The sequence below is a fragment of the Schistocerca serialis genome, chromosome 4, assembly GCF_023864345.2.
Source record: "Schistocerca serialis cubense isolate TAMUIC-IGC-003099 chromosome 4, iqSchSeri2.2, whole genome shotgun sequence".
In the NCBI taxonomy this organism is placed as follows: Eukaryota; Metazoa; Arthropoda; class Insecta; order Orthoptera; family Acrididae; genus Schistocerca; species Schistocerca serialis.
The window spans coordinates 624,781,561-624,801,786 of record NC_064641.1 but is presented as its reverse complement, the minus strand read 5'-3'; the positions used below and the strand labels follow the sequence as shown (position 1 = coordinate 624,801,786).

The 20,226-nt window shown below is 39.5% G+C and overlaps 2 protein-coding genes across 3 annotated transcripts in view; one reads left to right on the top strand and one right to left on the bottom strand.

Moving 5' to 3' along the window:
- The window catches only part of LOC126475435 (ERI1 exoribonuclease 2-like), a 56,454-nt gene extending 53,958 nt beyond the window's left edge, over positions 1 to 2,496 (top strand). The window contains exons 3-5 of the mRNA XM_050103286.1: positions 172 to 272; positions 347 to 529; positions 608 to 2,496. Of these exons, the coding sequence (XP_049959243.1) occupies positions 172 to 272; positions 347 to 529; positions 608 to 1,102 (779 nt within the window). The 3' untranslated portion in view covers positions 1,103 to 2,496. The remainder of the gene's footprint in view (positions 1 to 171; positions 273 to 346; positions 530 to 607) is intronic.
- LOC126475436 (uncharacterized protein C16orf52 homolog B) overlaps positions 560 to 20,226 on the bottom strand; it is a 77,830-nt gene continuing 58,163 nt past the window's right edge. For both annotated transcript variants that reach the window (XM_050103287.1, XM_050103288.1), the window contains exon 3: positions 560 to 2,947. In XM_050103287.1, the coding sequence (XP_049959244.1) occupies positions 2,760 to 2,947 (188 nt within the window). In that variant the 3' untranslated portion in view covers positions 560 to 2,759. The remainder of the gene's footprint in view (positions 2,948 to 20,226) is intronic.

Below are 20,226 nucleotides of genomic sequence, written 5' to 3'. Positions count from 1 at the left end.
GGAGGAGAGTACATTGAAGGAGATAACATGAAATTGTAAATAATTGTAAATAAATGTTTTTTCCAGCATCAGTCCGGTTTTTTTCTAGCCACACCTCGTATGTAGCCATGCCAAATGAAAATGTAATCATATTCAGCACAGTATCTTACATAATGTTAATTTGATTTTCAGACTGGGATTTATCTACATGTTTAGACAATGAGTGCAGAAGAAAAAATTTACTAAAGCCTGAAATATTAAATCAATGGATTGATCTACGTGCTACTTACAAGGTATTTAAGGAGTTCTCCTGCTTTATTACTATATGTTGTACAAAATTCAATACACTTAATGTCCATGATTTCAGGCATTTTACAAGCGTCAGCCTAAGGGTTTGAATGGCGCAATGTCAGAAGTTGGGCTACAATTTAAAGGGCGCCAGCATTCTGGTATTTCTGATGCCCGGAATACTGCTGCACTTGTGCACCACTTGGTTAAAGATGGGGCAATCCTGAGTATTACAAAAGTTCTTCAAGCAACCCTGCATACTGTAAGGAATCAGTGAAATTCATGCAATGCATTTTTTGAAAATAAAAATTTTATTCTTTATAAAACTCTCTTTTTACAGAATTATAAGAGTGTCCTTACAGGCAGTGATGTACAAACAAAGTATTCCATACATGATTCAGTGACAAGGAAAGGAATGGTTCCACAACATCAGAGTGATACACCTGTTTCATCACGGCAGAGAAAAATATCAGATTATCAAGGAACAGCGGGGAAAATGGTGAAAGGTTCTTTGTGGCACAACATGACTTTAGCTAAAGGAAATACAAATTCAAGGGACCAAGTCATATTAAAGAACTGTACCATGTTGGGGGAGCGTACTCCTCTTCAAGTTATAAATCGTCCTGCATCTGACAGAACACAATCTCCCAAGCAAAAACCGGGTGTAAGCAACAGGGCAACACCACCTTTATGTAACTGTGGCAGAAGAGCATTACGCAGGATAGTGTCAATGCTTGGACCCAATCAGGGCCGTTCTTTCTTCATTTGCTCTCACAGAAGAACACTTGGTACAACTCGAAAATCTGGTTGTGGTTATTTCAAATGGGTACAATGATTTTTGCTTGTGACAAATGTTCAGCTATATTTTCCTTTGCATTATTTTTAAAAGGGTACAATATCTGTTGCCTTAGTTTTGGAAAGGCAATTAGAAAGTCAGGATTAAATCTTCTCACAGCTTAAGGCAAGTGTCCACTAATTAATAACTTCTGCAAGTGCTTGCTGAGGTGTTTAAATTAGAACAAAAACTTGTGCAATTTTACTACTGCAGCTTCAAGTTAATTTCAGGAACTTGCGGAAGTGTTTAAAAAACAGAGGAGCTGTCACCATTGTTGTTAAATAAAATCATTACAACAAGAAAATTACTAAATGACAAAGTTTGACGAATTCACTCAGATCAAAAACTTGCCGGGAATGTTGTAACCCAGCTCGTGTCTATTGGAGGCAACAAAATATACAAAAACGGGATTAAAAATGTGGCAAGCCGTATCATCAGAGATGACCTTTTAATTACTCTTCAATTTTTGCAAGCAGTAGTTATTGTAAGAGTATTGTAACTGTTATTAAATGTTACTGTGAACAATCGGCTAAAATTTAAAGACACCGGTACTCCCATTCTGGTGAAATAAAGTAAATGCCACTCATGGATTAGGCTTAGCTTGTGAGAGCTGATGCACACCTTTATTGTAATTCGCTTTAAACTGTTACAAAAGTGCATTTTTTGTTTTGGAATTCATAACAAAAACACTTGTGGCATACTACAATAAAATGTGCAAAATATTCTGTTTTAATTCAAAAGAAGACACAACACCCCGTGTCATAAATAAAATCTGAGTCAGCACTTTGTCACTTTTTATGCTGGGAAAAGTGTAAGTAGTATCAATAGGAGAATTCATTTCAGGAAACTGAAATTACAAGGAGCAGAATGGATGGCCAGTACTGACAATACAAGCAGATACATTATTTGTAAGTTTACTTTCCTCCTTAGGCGGCTTCAAAGGTTAGGATCCATGTTTTTATCTGTTTTAAATGAATGTATTGTCAGTGCTGGAAATTCATCTCCTGGAGGTAAGTACTGTCCTACCAATTCTGTTTCCTTGTAAGTATAGAAAAATGTACATATCATGCAAATACTTTAATAGAAATAATAAAATATGAATTTATTTAAAGCAGTGGTCAGTTAACATCTGTGTTCCATTTTCTTTCTTCAAAAGCTAACAATACATGTTCTAATTTGCCACATTGATGTTATTTATCGTAGAATAACAATTTAATATGGAATTTCTCCTGTTGTGTAACACAGCTAAAAATTCGGGATACTTATGGTTGTACATTTAAGCTGTAAATTAAGAAAAGTGATTAAAACAATTCTTTGTATTTTTGTTAACATTCAATAAATTGAAAGATCTGTGGACCAATGAAACAGTCTTGACCTATCACCCCTCCTCCAAAGTTTAAGTGAAAAAAATGTCTAACCATGTTTAATATAATATACTAGTTCAAATGAAGTCTTAATGTTCTATAAGGTATACAATCATGTCTAAAATAACTAGACATTTATAAAATTGTAAAATACTGATATCTGTGCATTTTTGTGAAATATGAAGCTACATGATTGTACAGAATCTACTTTAAGACAGTTTCTAATGAAACCTTATTTTGAACAACTTGTACAGTGACAAGTATTCTCACTATAGTCTTTGTGTAGCACAATATCAAAAATGTGGCAAGCACACTTTTCCAGCAAACAGTTCTGAGATTACGGTGATCCACAGAGCTAATACAAATAAGATGTACGAAACTCCTACTTGGTGACTGTGTGGTAGCTGATATGGCTGCCCACCAATTTCATCAACACTGAATCCCATTGGGAAGATGACAGCAGCGAGGCAGAACAGAACCACTGAAAATATAGGATTTACATGAGAATACAAAATCTGAGGCAATACTCACTTTAATGAGTGCATTTATTTTAAGAATATCTCAAACGATTTACACATAAGATTTTTAGTGTCAACAGAACAAAACAGCTTTATCCTATCAATTTCAATCTTTCTGCGGGGATGTGATTATCAAGATAATTCTTAACTATTGTTTTGACAATTTTTGTCCATTACAATGTTTAAATCTATAAAAAATTAATTTGTGCAGAGAACATTTCATTTCAGAATGATGTCATCTTTTACAATTCATGATGACTGAAAAGACCATCACGAAGCATTTTCTGTGTCTGTGAAGAGTACAGATAGACTGGTGTGCAAATGTTAACGACAAAAGTAACTTTTGCATGATGTGTCACTGCCAAGTAACTTAGCTTGATGAATCTTGGACCATATGTACAAAGAAATGCTACAATATTTCACAGGAGGGAACTGAAAGAAATACACAATGATACAAACAGAAATGACACTTTTATTGAAAAACAATAACTACATGATGGTTGCCTGGGGATTACAAAAGGCAGGACATGGATCTTAATTGGGTGTGTGATCACCATGCATGGCAATGCTGCATGCTTTGCAGTGTGCTTCCATACTTGGCATAAAATTGGTAAGCAGTTCTTGTGGTAGTGCATTCCATTTTTTCAGCATCATTGGTGTATATGAACATGCTCTAATACGTCTCCCTGATGCATCCTGCAAATGCTAAATTGGATTTAAGTTGGAGGAAAAGACAGGCCAGTCCATTTGCCGAATATCCTCTTGTTCCAAGAGCTCCAACTGCTTAGCTTGATGCAGTTACTCATAATATTCTATAATAACGAAGTTAGGACCAAACAAACAGCTGAAAAGACACACATGGGGATATGCAGTGTCACAATAACTTTTACTGATGAGTATACCATGTTCAAAGATTTGGAGGCCAGAATGCTCATGCAATATTATACCTCTCCACTCCATGCAGTCAGTGGCAGCTGGTCATCATTTGCTAATTTGCACATGGTCAATATCACAATAAAATTATTCCACTTTGCTTCAAATGCAAGTTGAAAATCACACCATTTCTCTTTGAATGTATGTTGATATACAAATAAAATGAACTAAAACTTGTTGTGTAGCACAGTCTCCACAATAACTAGAAACCAATGTCTACTGTTGAAATGACAATCAGTTGCAATACAATCAACTGATAGAAGTGACGCAGCTGCCTGTTCTCTACTGTACATGCTCCGTTGTGACTTCATCTTTTCGTGTGTTCTACATTGCTCAGGTCAGGATTTTTCTTTGAAGTTGCATGTAGTTTATTGTGCAAGTATAGAATATGATGAGGATTTAAAGAACTGTTGTGAATGCTTTGTGGGCAAGTGACAAAGCACAGACTGGTAATACACTCCTGGAAATTGAAATAAGAACACCGTGAATTCATTGTCCCAGGAAGGGGAAACTTTATTGACACATTCCTGGGGTCAGATACATCACATGATCACACTGACAGAACCACAGGCACATAGACACAGGCAACAGAGCATGCACAATGTCGGCACTAGTACAGTGTATATCCACCTTTCGCAGCAATGCAGGCTGCTATTCTCCCATGGAGACGATCGTAGAGATGCTGGATGTAGTCCTGTGGAACGGCTTGCCATGCCATTTCCACCTGGCGCCTCAGTTGGACCAGCGTTCGTGCTGGACGTGCAGACCGCGTGAGACGACGCTTCATCCAGTCCCAAACATGCTCAATGGGGGACAGATCCGGAGATCTTGCTGGCCAGGGTAGTTGACTTACACCTTCTAGAGCACGTTGGGTGGCACGGGATACATGCGGACGTGCATTGTCCTGTTGGAACAGCAAGTTCCCTTGCCGGTCTAGGAATGGTAGAACGATGGGTTCGATGACGGTTTGGGTGTTGGCCCTGTGTGCCTCGGTCGTATGCAGTCCTGATTGTGGCGCTCACCTGCACGGCGCCAAACACGCATACAACCATCATTGGCACCAAGGCAGAAGCGACTCTCATCGCTGAAGACGACACGTCTCCATTCGTCCCTCCATTCACGCCTGTCGCGACACCACTGGAGGCGGGCTGCACGATGTTGGGGCGTGAGCGGAAGACGGCCTAACGGTGTGCGGGACCGTAGCCCAGCTTCATGGAGACGGTTGCGAATGGTCCTCGCCGATACCCCAGGAGCAACAGTGTCCCTAATTTGCTGGGAAGTGGCGGTGCGGTCCCCTACGGCACTGCGTAGGATCCTACGGTCTTGGCGTGCATCCGTGCGTCGCTGCGGTCCGGTCCCAGGTCAACGGGCACGTGCACCTTCCGCCGACCACTGGCGACAACATCGACGTACTGTGGAGACCTCACGCCCCACGTGTTGAGCAATTCGGCGGTACGTCCACCCAGCCTCCCGCATGCCCACTATACGCCCTCGCTCAAAGTCCGTCAACTGCACATACGGTTCACGTCCACGCTGTCGCGGCATGCTACCAGTGTTAAAGACTGCGATGGAGTTCCGTACGCCACGGCAAACTGGCTGACACTGACGGCGGCGGTGCACAAATGCTGCGCAGCTAGCGCCATTCGACGGCCAACACCGCGGTTCCTGGTGTGTCCGCTGTGCCGTGCGTGTGATCATTGCTTGTACAGCCCTCTTGCAGTGTCCGGAGCAAGTATGGTGGGTCTGACACACCGGTGTCAATGTGTTCTTTTTTCCATTTCCAGGAGTGTATGTAAACCTGGATTCGATTCTTGCTGATACTAACATTTTATTTTATTCCTTGCAATGTTAAATTATTAGTTACATAGTTTAAAAATAATAGTTCAGTTTACATATGTATAATTAATATATTCGATTCAGTTACAATTAATGCCCTTGAAAGTAAAAAGGCTATAGGCTAGGTGGTGATAAAACAAGTAAGTATATGAGGAAATTTAGTATGAAAGTGTTTTCTGTAGGTGATCTGCTAGAGAGGCCTTTTCCAGTAGACCTTTAGAGGAGTAAATGAGAAAGAGTTAGGCAGGTGTACATCAAATGTAAATCTGAGAGCATACAATGAGGCTTACTGATTTGGCTTACTTAACACTGGAAATTTCAAAATACTTGGAAAATATTTTGATCAGCTTCTTAATTTCCCAGAACCAATCCATAAGCTTGAATACTCGAAACACTCATAAAAATCAAGAAGAAGATTTATCCCCAACTATCAAAGAAATTTAAGAAGTTATTAAAACCTTATAAAGCTAGTGGAGAAGACTATAACAGAACTTTTGAAATGGTCTCTACGAAAAATTAAAAAAAAAAGAACTAAAATTAAACTTTAAGAAGACTTGGAAAACAGAAAAACTCTGAGGAGAGCAGAAGGTGGCCATGATACATCTACTACATTAGAAAGGCAATAAACAACAAGCTAACATTAGAGGAATTTCTTTGCAACCAGTTGCATATAAGATACTTTCCAAGATTATACTAAACTGAGTAGAAACAACACTGGAGAGTTATTTAGATGAATATCATGGTGGTTTTAGAGAGGGCCGATCATGTTCTGAACAAATATTTAATTTGAGATCAATCATGTGTCACAGATTACCAAGGTCACTATTTTTCTTTATAATTGCATGTAGTTTCAAAGCACCTTTCTCAGGACTCCACCAAGGGCGAGTGGTCTAAGACACAGACCGATAATTCGCAGACCCAGTCAAAATTTTTTATCGCAATTTTAAATTATTAGTTATACAATTTAACTATCTTAACAGTTATATCTACATAAATAAAATTAATGTATTCAATTTTGTTACAATTACTACCAATGTAAATCAAACGCCTATACGCCATCACATTGTAGCTTATAATTTTGCACAAGGCATCCTTAACACTACTTCACCTGTGTAGTCATTCGAGACTTTCTGTGTAAATTCTAGAACCACTCAGCCTTTTACCATCTCGAACACACGATATTCTACATACGATTGTGCTGTCGGGCAGTCCATAGATGTGTTAGTGTGTAGTGAGGAACCATGGAGTTTACGTGCCGCTCTGTGCTTATTGTGTCATGGACTATTGTTATGTGAAACAAGAACAGTTGAAAAAGTACTCCTGTAGACGCTTGACTCAGCCTTGGTGAAGGCAAGACGTATTTTCGGATTCATTTTGAGAAAGTCATGGTAGTCAAGCCAACTTTCTTTTAACTGTAACTCATTTTGTTTCTAATGTTCGACAGTATGAGGTACTTACAGAAAGTTGCAAATGTATGTTGAAAGTGTGAATTATGTTGTGCATGAAAGTCAAATACTGATGAAAAGGAAAGTTTGTATGTCTACTTTCACACTTTAAGACATCACAAAAAGTTAGAACGTGGCAACCTGTGTGAAAGGACCGAAAAAACAGGAATTTTCTGTCAAAAACGAGAAAGGAAGCTGCTGTGTGTCGCCATAGCAACCAAACATAATACGAGAAGGGATTTACTCTGAGACATTGGAATATGTTGAAGTATCTAATGGAGCAAAATTTGAATGAAAAATGGTGAAGACATGAAAAATTCACAACAATAAAAAACCAAAGAAGATTTCGACGTCATTGTCTAAGAAGAAATACGCATAGAACGCTTCTACCAAGATGATCCAGTGCAGGGAGTATACAGGTCTCACAAAAGTCGTGGGGACGCAGTTGCGGAAACCAACGTACATCCGACGCCGCCAGCACCAGCTGCTGTTCACTGGTGCTGACCACCCTTCACATCGCTCACCTACGCTATGAGAATTCTATGCCGGGTGAGCGTGAAACAAAACTTGGTAATTTCCAAGAATCAGTGCCTATCGAAATCGCGGGGTCCAAATGATACATATTGACCGTGCGATCCTAAATCTATCACGCGACTCTGGTGGTGGACGTTATGAGTATGTTTACAGTTGTCACTACAGCAATGGCAAAAGAAGACCGTTACAAGAATACGTGTAATAACAAAGGAGATGACTTACCTGACTCGTCGTAAGTGTTGTCGTCATGTGAAAGTTCATGTGATGGGTACGCTACGGGAACAATTTCCTTTTTTCCATTAATTCGTGGAGGTATGTAATTTAGAGCAACTAAGGGAATGACGGAAAACGGATAAAAATGACGATCACAAATAATTGATCATAACGTGCGTCACCACAGTCGCATGATAAATTTACAATCGCACGTTCAGTATGTATCGTTTGGACCCCACGACTTCAATAAGCAATCATTCTTGGAAATTACCCAAAACTTTAGTGCGAAGTGATACAAGATACTTTTGGGTGAAATTTGTGTTATCATATTTAAAGTTAGTTTTAGATTAGATTTACTTTCATTCCAATTGATCCGTGAGGAGGTCCTCCAGGATGTAGAACATGTCAGAAAAACAACAATACATGACAAATATTTACAACTAAAACAAAGAAGCTAATGTACCATTCCACAGGTCCCAAGTGGAATGATCATTTTTTAATTACCACTATATGAAAGAGTCATTTTACAAATACTAATGCACTGAATTTAAAATAAAAAAGTTTATTTATTTATCTATAAGGTAATAAACATGTAATACAACTACTATAATACTTATTTACAGTGCACACATTATTGCACTGAAATACTGCAGAAGTATATATATTTCCGGATTTCCCGACTAAAAATACACTTTCTCCCAGATGAAAACGCACCTTTTCCGTGTTATTAAGTGACAGTATATTTTCCCTCGGAACTGTAAAACTTATAAATCCTTTGAATATGTTTTTATACACAGTCGTAGAATTTCCCCGCACTTTAGAGAACGAAACTCTTTTTGGAAAGATTTTTGATGAGCAGCAATATGTACGATGCATATTTTCGTATTGCGAAAGTATAAATTCGAATTCAACCAAAACCCTGCATGTTGCTTTCCGAACCATTGTAATCGAGATTGCGATGCGTTCTGTAAGCCAGTCATAGCTCATGTCACGGGATCAAATGGTTCAAATGGCTCTGAGCACTATGGGACTTAACTTCTGAGGTCATCAGTCCCCTAGAACTTAGAACTACTTAAACCTAACTAATCTAACGACATCACACACATCCATGCCCGAGGCAGGATTCGAACCTGCGACCGTAGCAGTCCCGCGGTTCCGGGCCACGGGATCCCGCCAGCCGATGACAGCGGATATTCAGACCACAGGACACGTGATATAGTCAGCTAATAGCAACATCACTGTTAAGTAGCACAGATACACAAACAGGAAAAGTTAATGTTTTAAATTAATACACAGTGTTGCTGAAACAGAAGCAAAGCTTTCATATGTAATATTGGTCTCTAGGGTTGATAAGCTGCAAGTAAAGCTAAGCTTTCACATATAATGTTGATATTTTTTGCGCGTGTTATATCTTAAACTGAATCTCACAAATGTGCCAGTAAAATTTTTAGCAGAGTCCAGTGACTTGTCCTCAGAGTTTTCCACAAATAAATTAGCTACCGCAGAGGAGAGAGAGCTTCCTGTAGCACTACATCAATTTGCTCAAAATAACGACATTAATATCTCATCTTCTGGGCTCGACTTCCAAATGGCTCGTCATCAAAAAGCTCTGTGATTTAAGAAATTCATCGTACATTCTACCATATAGTTCAACTTGCGTAAAAGGTAATTTACTTTGAAAGTAACGCTTTTCAAACCACCATTCGCAATATTTACCCGCGACTTGTTACAAATACACTCCTGGAAATGGAAAAAAGAACACATTGACACCGGTGTGTCAGACCCACCATACTTGCTCCGGACACTGCGAGAGGGCTGTACAAGCAATGATCACACGCACGGCACAGCGGACACACCAGGAACCGCGGTGTTGGCCGTCGAATGGCGCTAGCTGCGCAGCATTTGTGCACCGCCGCCGTCAGTGTCAGCCAGTTTGCCGTGGCATACGGAGCTCCATCGCAGTCTTCAACACTGGTAGCATGCCGCGACAGCGTAGACGTGAACCGTATGTGCAGTTGACGGACTTTGAGCGAGGGCGTATAGTGGGCATGCGGGAGGCCGGGTGGACGTACCGCCGAATTGCTCAACACGTGGGGCGTGAGGTCTCCACAGTACATCGATGTTGTCGCCAGTGGTCGGCGGAAGGTGCACGTGCCCGTTGACCTGGGACCGGACCGCAGCGACGCACGGATGCACGCCAAGACCGTAGGATCCTACGCAGTGCCGTAGGGGACCGCACCGCCACTTCCCAGCAAATTAGGGACACTGTTGCTCCTGGGGTATCGGCGAGGACCATTCGCAACCGTCTCCATGAAGCTGGGCTACGGTCCCGCACACCGTTAGGCCGTCTTCCGCTCACGCCCCAACATCGTGCAGCCCGCCTCCAGTGGTGTCGCGACAGGCGTGAATGGAAGGACGAATGGAACGTGTTGTCTTCAGCGATGAGAGTCGCTTCTGCCTTGGTGCCAATGATGGTCGTATGCGTGTTTGGCGCCGTGCAGGTGAGCGCCACAATCAGGACTGCATACGACCGAGGCACACAGGGCCAACACCCGGCATCATGGTGTGGGGAGCGATCTCCTACACTGGCCGTACACCACTGGTGATCGTTGAGGGGACACTGAATAGTGCACGGTACATCCAAACCGTCATCGAACCCATCGTTCTACCATTCCTAGACCGGCAAGGGAACTTGCTGTTCCAACAGGACAATGCACGTCCGCATGTATCCCGTGCCACCCAACGTGCTCTAGAAGGTGTAAGTCAACTACCCTGGCCAGCAAGATCTCCGGATCTGTCCCCCATTGAGCATGTTTGGGACTGGATGAAGCGTCGTCTCTCGCAGTCTGCACGTCCAGCACGAACGCTGGTCCAACTGAGGCGCCAGGTGGAAATGGCATGGCAAGCCGTTCCACAGGACTACATCCAGCATCTCTACGATCGTCTCCATGGGAGAATAGCAGCCTGCATTGCTGCGAAAGGTGGATATACACTGTACTAGTGCCGACATTGTGCATGCTCTGTTGCCTGTGTCTATGTACCTGTGGTTCTGTCAGTGTGATCATGTGATGTATCTGACCCCAGGAATGTGTCAATAAAGTTTCCCCTTCCTGGGACAATGAATTCACGGTGTTCTTATTTCAATTTCCAGGAGTGTATGTTCGTTTCAGTAGTCGTCGTCAGACAGCGCAAGATAACAGGCACCACCGCGCTTTGGCAGCTGATATGACGCAGGAAGCCCGATGTTCGTACGTGTAAAACATTAAAAGACCTTACATTATGAATAAAAGAAAAAAGACATCAGAGGATACTCCAAGAGCATCAGATTTTCATAAACCATACTAAAATGGCACATTTAAAATGCATACTTAAAGAGCACATTCGTATGTCCAGATTCCCAATTAAGTAGGCCTCGACCTGATGTTAAGCTTTTCGGTGGGGTTTCGGGATGTAAACTGTCTTTGAGTACCAGTACTGTATTAAATCATTTTTGATTCTTTATTATGGTTTAATGCCATACGTGCTAGAACACGGGTCACATGGAGGCTACACACTTCCTCACTGTAACTCAGACTGCTCTGAGCATCAGCTCCAGATCTACGATATTTCTGAACCGGGGCAATACTAAGATAGTGGCGCCGATTAGGCGTTGTTATGTTCGTGCAAACCATTTTCCGTGCTACTTGCAGAATAGAACTTAAGCGGCTGCTAGAGGGGGACTGTACAACTGGCCCTTACTAGTGTAGCGATCTGGCCAAAAGATTTCACACATAATTTCATTTTCCTGGATACACCGAGAAGATAATACGTAATCTTTCTTACCTGTTATTCCTTTTAGTCGTTTATTTCCAATCTGGTAGTCTGAATCTTTGGATTTCTCTAGTAATCATAACAACGCTGATCATTCACAAACCCAATCAACAACAATCAGACAGCGATTGGCGTTCATTTGCTCGGCTTTACTCCACTCCGATTGTATAGCCCGGTCCCCTTTTGCCTGCAGGAAAGTTTATTTCTAGATGCAACGAGGATTCCCCTGACGGAGACATCATGTACACTATGCACGCATTCAAAAATCAACTTATGATATTTTTTTTATTTTTACTATTGGACCAAACTGCTGATGTCATCGGTCCCTACGCTTACATGCTACTTAATCTAACTTACGCTAAGGACAGCACGTACACCCATGCTCGAGGGAGGTTCGAACCTCCGACGGAGGGAGCCGTGTGAACCGTGACAAGTCGCATGAGACAGCACGGCTACCCCGCGCAGCTTATGATTCATTCAGAAATCAACTTACAGAGTGTGTTCAAAATCCAACAGGGATGCGCATAAAAATCATATCAGTAATTGACAGGCCAACGTGCGCTGGATGCTAGGCGCTTTGTGAAACAAGGTTTTTTCTGCTCAAGAATATGAATTTGGCGCACCCTCCCAAGCACATATATCCGGGACCGCTGCGCATGCGTGAATCTGGCAGCTTGGGCGCGGCAGTAAAATTTTCCTCGGTTGCTGCTTGCTGCGACTGCTTACACAGCCAACAGCCACATTTCTGTAGCCAGAAACAGAAGGTACTACCCCAGATCACGTGATCTGGGGTACAACTCATACGCCACTCAACTGCGCATGCCCTCTCTTAACTGCTACAACGAATCTAATGTAAACAGCTGTGACGTCACGCTCATCGGAGGCAATTTGTTGTTATGAAGCCTGGCACAGTCTTCCTAACGCCTTTGACACATTTTGCTGTTGGCAAACGCTTGTATGGACACTGTGTTTTGTTGTTGTATATGGCTCATTTCCTTTGCAATTTATGTTTTGTTTTCTTTTTTTTCTCGTTCACGTTTTATTGTTGCAGTATTATTCTGCAGTAGCGGGATACAGTAATATCCTTTGTTAGAGTATCGAGTCTTACCAGTAAAAATTACAAAAATTTAACTGAAAACTAAAACAATGGAAAATTCCCGTAATTCTAAAAAAATCCCGGGGTTTTCCCAGTTTTGTCCCGGATGAAAAAATTCTCGGGTTTTTCCCTGATCTCCCGGTTGTCCCGGGTCGTATACGCCCTGATATCACTGGTTGGAGAGCCTCAAGACCCAGCTATGGTCATGAAAATTAGCAAAGAAGTGCCTGACTGTGCTGAGCTGATAAATTTAATCAAAGTTCAAAGTCCAACTCTAAGTAAAGAACTAGGTTTGGTAAATTCTCAATTAAATGCTCTGAGTCTTAAGTTAAACTCATTAGATTCGCAATTAAATACCCAGAGTGGGGCTTTAAATGCTCAGAGGGAAACTCTCAATATTCAAACATCAAATTTACGTTTTTTAAGCGCCTAAGTGGACTCTCAAAGTAAAGAATTTAGTAATCTATGCAAAGGCATGGGTGCTTTGAAGACTGAATTTGACGCTATAAGTACTAAAGTAGAGAATTTAAAAATAGATTTAAAGAACAAGTTTACAAATTCTTTAACCACTCATATAAATCATATGTTTGCTGATCTTAGTCAGAAACAGAATGACAATTTGCAAGATTTACCAAAAAGGTTATAACTGGACACTGAGAGCAAATCTAACAATGTAGAATCAGAACTTATTGAAAAGTTAGGATCTTTTCAAAATGTGTACAATATTAAGTATAATGATGTAAAGCATGGATTGTATACTTTGCAAAGAGGGTGTAGATAAGCAGAGTGAGTTAATGCCGATCATTCAGTTGCAAATTACGGGTGTCAGTACACAAGTAGATAATGTAGAACGGAATTTCAAAGAGAAAATAGCCGACTGTGATATTATAAATGTAATTAGTTTGGAGGAACAATTTGGAGAAATTATAGACCGAAAAGTTACCAAGAGAATAATGTCCGGTAACATCTCACCTATTCCTTCTTCTGAACTTAATGATACCAGGAAGGGTATAAACGACCTGTAGAAAGAGATTAAGCTTATCCAGGATAAAAAAAAAGAGTATCTTCACCTAACATTGCTTTAACTAGTGGAGCTGTGACTGATTTACAATGGGGAGCTAATTCAGAGTTATCTGGACAATTCTCTAAATTTAAGCCAGACCCATTTCTTAAAAAGGTTTAACCAAGCATTACCAAAAAATTGGGAAGGTTCTAAGAAGATTAAATTTGCTGGGGGGTACCTTCTAGGGGAAGCCTCAAAATAGGGTACAGAATTTTTCCTCTTGGAAAGACTTTCAAAAGAAATTTAAAGAGAAATACTGGTCTGCCAGTGCTCAAGAAAAGTTGATATCAGATCCATGACACCTGGGCGGAGTCTCCTATCCCCCAGGGACATTAACATTCAGAGTTAACGGGTGGAGTAACGACAGTCAGATCCCAAGTTGTTTTCGGTCTTTCTTCCAAATAGTTTGCTGCACCAAATTCATTTAAAATGTAGAACTATACTGTAATCTTATTGCTTAAAAAAACTGGATATGACCATAAAACCGAGACCGATGTGATGTCTAGATGAAATAAATTTAATAGAGCATTATATTTGTGGAAAATATAATATGATGTGACTAACTGAACAATTGTTATGCTGAAGTGTATAGCTTTTCTATTTTGTTTAGAGTATTTTATACCTTTTATGAGATGTAATGCAGATGGGAGGGTTTGTATAAATTTTGAAAGGGGTGGGTATGATAGCTAAAAGCTTGATTTACAAGAACAGATAAATCATGTCTAACACAAAACACACATCACACTTTTCAAACAACCCTCACAAACAAGTGTGCCTGATTCGTCTTCGTTTGCCATTTCCATAGGGTTGCTAGGATTTACTTCAGAGATCTCAAAGGGTGAAGGTGGGACAAGTTCTGTAGGAGACAATTTAACACCAAACCTCCTCTGGCATCTCACTCAAGTACCTGAGAGGTAGGGATCCTGGGGAAGGCAATGGGAAGGGTTTCCTGTCTTTGGGGGTATCTTCTTTCTCTTGATCCTAGCAACCATGTCTATTTTTTCCTTTCATATTTCTCATCTTGAGGACCGGTCTATCTTTTCCCTCTTTCCATATTCATAAACTTCTATCGCTAAAGTCCTTCCTTATTTCCATGGTTACTAATAACCTACATCTTATTTTTAGATAAGAAGGCCGAAAAATCAGACTACACGAACACACATCCACATATACACAAATATACACTTCTATGTAAACAGTAAATTATATAAGACAAAGCTTGTCACGATGTGAGAACCACCAGGTGTTGTAGGGGGAAAGGTGTGTACACAGGGAATTATGTGCACATATATAGGAAGTTATGACAGTTCTACATTGAATATACATAAGAAGAGGTACACATACATAACAAACAACAATAAAGTAGTAATAAGTAATGGATAAATAAGAGAGAGGCATGAGCAAAGAAATAAAACGAAAGTAGGAGTAGAATTAGTCAGGTTGATCACTAAGCAACGTCAGTGCAATAAAAACTCTGATGAATTAAAGGATAGTGGGATGTAAGTAGTATATATAGACATAATATCTATTAAAACTATAGATATTGATAAGTAGAGGAGGACTCTAGGGAGTGAATGATATATTAAAGAATGAATGCGAAGTTTAAAATAGATTTATAGCTTTACCAGAAGATACTTAATTATAATATACATAGAAATGTATATTAGGGTAATGAACTGTGAGGCCTACTCAGAAAGGATAAGGGGCGTAGGGGCGTACCCAGCATTAACTAAGCATAAAGGGCAGACATACCTACGTGGAGATAGGACGATCTGTGGCCTAAAAAATAGAGATGTTTTGTAAGGCGTGTACTTACCAGAATGGAAAGAGGAAATGCTCTCATTAGGTCAAACCACAAGCAAGGAATAGGTGCTGATCCTAGGAGAAATGGACAGCATCTTGACAAAACTCACAAATTTTATAGGAATTATTGTGGAAAGTGTAAATTCTATGAGCGACTAGCATTATTATGTTTCGTGGAAGAAAATGATTATCAAAAGAACACTTTCATTTCTACTCAGAGTTCCTCCAAGCTACAACTAACAAAAATGTACATACCAGGAAAAAGGTAGTACAAAAAGATAAGAATAGAAAATACATTACACCTGAAGTTTTGGATTGAAAAAGGAAATAAAGAAAAGAAAAAGTCTTCACACAGGAGTGTATACTGTTAAGATATGAAATGTTGTTATGAGTGTGATATTACTTGCATAATGATTATGTATAAAACATCGCACGTTCGATCTGGGGGGGAGGGGAGGGGGGAGGAGATATGTAGTGATTCGAGAACTTCTGTGTAAATTCTAGAACCACTCAGCCTTCTACCGTCTCGAACACATGACATTCTGGATATGAGTGTGGGATGGTAAAATCCTACCTTCTGTGTGTCACGTGTCTATGTGTGCAGGTTTAAAATCAGTCGCGAGAAGAAGGTACACGCAGCGGTCGAACGGCACTGATTAGTACCTGTCGGACAGTTCATAGATGTGTTAGTGAGTGTCTAGTGAAGAACCATGGAGTTTACAAGCCACTCTGTGCTTATTGTGTCATTGACTATTGCTATGTGAAACAAGAACCGTTGGAAAAGTACTCTTATAGACTCTTGACTCTAAGAAAGTCATGGTAGTCAAGCCAGCTTTCTTTCAACTGTAACTCATTTTGTTTCTAATGTTCAACAGTACGAGGTACTTACAGAAAGTTGCAGAGGTATGTTGAAAGTTTCAATTATATTATGCATCTTTCATAATTCCCTTTGGTAGTATACTATAGCATTACTGTCCAGAAATGATCCAAAATTCACTGAGCTATGTTACTTGGCAGTGACATATCATGTGACAGTTAGTTTCAGACTTAAGTTTTGCACAACCAGTGTATATTGGAAACCCATAATTTGGCATTTTCATATACAATGGGGTGAGTTTGTACCATACACACAGCCTAGGCATCTATCATGCTTCTTGTGTAGGCTAGCTTATCTACACTAATAGTTAAGTAATTACTAGTTTTTACTTTGAGATGGATTTCTTACTAGTTTTTACTTTGAGATGGATTTCTCTTACAATCAATTTTATATTGTGAATTACCAACTTCACAATTTTATATAGGTATGTGTAACCTTCAGTTCCAACAATCAGAGTACTGATATGTTTCCATTTAGAGCCACTTCATGCCTGTTCAATTTACGAGTTACTCTGTAACACATTAAACTACGCACATACATTTGTTGTTACAGGACACCCTCCAAGAGACACAATATACAGAGAATTATACTGAATTTCCAATCACAGGTGTCAGAATCAAAGGAGCAACAGGCAAACTTAGCACGCTAATTAACAGACAAGCTTTGATAACATTCACCATAAGAACACTAGTTTTGAACAGGGATGTTTGGCAACGAATAACTTAAATAAACACGTATTTTTAGTTCTGGATTGGATTATGAAAGCAAATAAAGCAAATGCTATTTGTAGTTGGGGAAAGATCGACTTATTGTTTGTTGAACCAAGGACTTGTAACATTAAAGAAACAAAATGAAATATGATGTTTAATGAAAACTGTAGTAATCAGATATTAGGAGTAGAGACTATGGATGATAGAAATTATTTTGATGAGGATGAGGGTTTTTGTGATGATAATGTTGTAAATGATTCTTATGCACACCTTGTTACTGAAGAAAGTAATGCAGCTGATAAGCGTGCAACAGAAAGATGGCTTAAAAATATTTTTATGGGAGTTTTGTGACATTCTTAGTGAAAGCTAGGTAGGGTGAAGGATTACCTATGTAAGTTGAAATTAGTAAATTGTGATCCATTTCTTACAAAAGCATAGAGTATACCAATTTGCAAAAGAAAAAAAGTGCAAAGGGAGCTCCAGAGGGTACATAAGTGGAAGACAGCAGAAAGCAGTCAGTACAATAACTCACTGGTTGTTGTATCCAAGAGAGATGGAAGTGTCAGACTACAATTGGACTCTGGGTATTTAAATAAATTATTAGAACATGAGAACAATCACCCAGAAAGCATGGAAGAGCTCTTGAATAAATTTGATAGAGCTAAATTTTTTTACCAGTTTAGACTACACTTATGTGTTGCATCGGATTACATTTCAGACTGAATCTAGAAAATACACTGCATTTCTTTATAATTGCATATCATTTCAATACAGTGTTGCACCTTTTACCTTTTGGACTTAATGTTTCTGTTGCTGAGTTGATAAGAGTTTGGACCATGTCTTGGGAAACGAGTTACAGTCGTAATTAGTCATTTATGTTGATAAAATTTTAATACCAAATAAAACACGTTGGAAATATTTAGAAACATTGAGAGAAGTAGCGAAGAAATTTAGAGAAGAATTATGACTCTGAAGCTGGAAAAATGTACATTTGCTGTGAAACAATTGAATTTCCTTGGGCACATTACAAGTGAGGAGAGGATTCTACCTAATAATGACAAGTTTTTGGCTCTTACAGAATTCCCAAAGCCAAAATCAAAAAAGAAAGTCAGATCATTATGTAATTTTTATTGGAAGTATGTCAAAACACAAGCACTTAATGCACCTTGTTTACATAACTTATCAAATAAAAATAGTATATGACAGTGGATTAATGCCTATCAAGCAAGTTTTGATGAAATTAAACATCAGTTATGCAACAGTGAGATATCACACAGATCACATTTGTCTTTATCATTTTATTTGATGACAGGCAGTGGTGATTATGGACTGGGAGCTCATTTAGTTCAAGAGATGTTAATTAGTGGGACAACTGAACACCATAATATACGTTTTGCTTGCAGAACATTAGAAAAACATGAAAGAAATTACATCACTACAGAAAAGGAATTAGTACCAGGATTCAAGAAATTTAGAAATAAATTATTTGGGAACAAAATAATTGTATACACAAGCCACAAAGTCTTATGTTATTCCTATTCAAGAATGAAAATTATATCACAGTAAATTATGAGATTGGCAGCATATCTATAACAGTTTGATTGCACAGCATAGTACATCAAAGTAAAACAGAATATACTTATGGACACATTATCTAGACTACAGAGGGGAGGGTGGGGGTGGAAATGGGAATGACAATGAAGAAAGGAATTAGAATTTCAAAATGATGTACATCAAAGGTATTATATTAAGGAAGAAAATGAGATTACTACAATTTGTGAACAACTAAGGAGAAATCGGAATCATGATGATGAATGGAAGGTGGTAAAAAGTTATTTAGGTAAAAGGAGAGAAGGAAACGTAGTAGGTGAATATGGATTGGGGCTAAGAAATGAAAGAGGACACCGCCTGGTAGAATTTTGCACAGAGCATAACCTAATCATAGCTAACACTTGGTTCAAGAATCATAAAAGAAGGTTGTATACATGGAAGAAGTCTGGAAATACTGACAGGTTTCAGATAGATTATATAATGGTAAGACAGAGATTTAGGAACCAAGTTTTAAATTGTAAGACATTTCCAGGGGCAGGTGGACTCTGACTACAATCTATTGGTTATGAACTTTAGATTAAAACTGAAGAAACTGCAAAAAGGTGGGAATTTAAGGAGATGGGACCTGGATAAACAGACTAAAGCAGAGGTTGTACAGAGTTTCAGGGAGAGCATAAAGGAACAACTGACAGGAATGGGGGAAAGAAATACAGTAGAAGAAGGATGGGTAGCTCTGACGGATGGAGTAGTGAAGGCAGCAGAGGATCAAGTAGGTAAAAAGACGAGGGCTAGTAGAAATCCTTGGGTAACAGAAGAAATACTGAATTTAATTGATGAAAGGAGAAAATATAATAATGCAGTAAATGAAGCAGGCAAAAAGGAATACAAACGTCTCAAAAATGAGATCGACAGGAAGTGCAAAATGGCTAAGTAGGGATGGTTAGAGGACAAATGAAAGGATGTAGAGGCTTATCTCACTAGAGGTAAGATAGATACTGCCTACAGGAAAATTAAAGAGACCTTTGGAGAAAAGAGACCCACTTGTATGAATATCAAGACCTCAGATGGAAACCCAATTGTAAGCAAAGAAGAGAAAGCAGAAAGGTGGAAGGAGTATATAGAGGGACTATACAAGGGTGACGTACTTGAGGACAATATTATGGAAATGGAAAAGGATGTAGATGAAGATGAAATGGGAGATACGATACTGTGTGGAGAGTTTGACAGAGCACTGAAAGACCTGAGTCGAAACAAGGCCCCGGGAGTAGACAACATTCCATTAGAACTACTGACGGCCTAGGGAGAGCCAGTCCTGACGAAGCTCTACGATCTGGTGAGCAAGATGTATGAGACAGGCGACATAACCTCAGA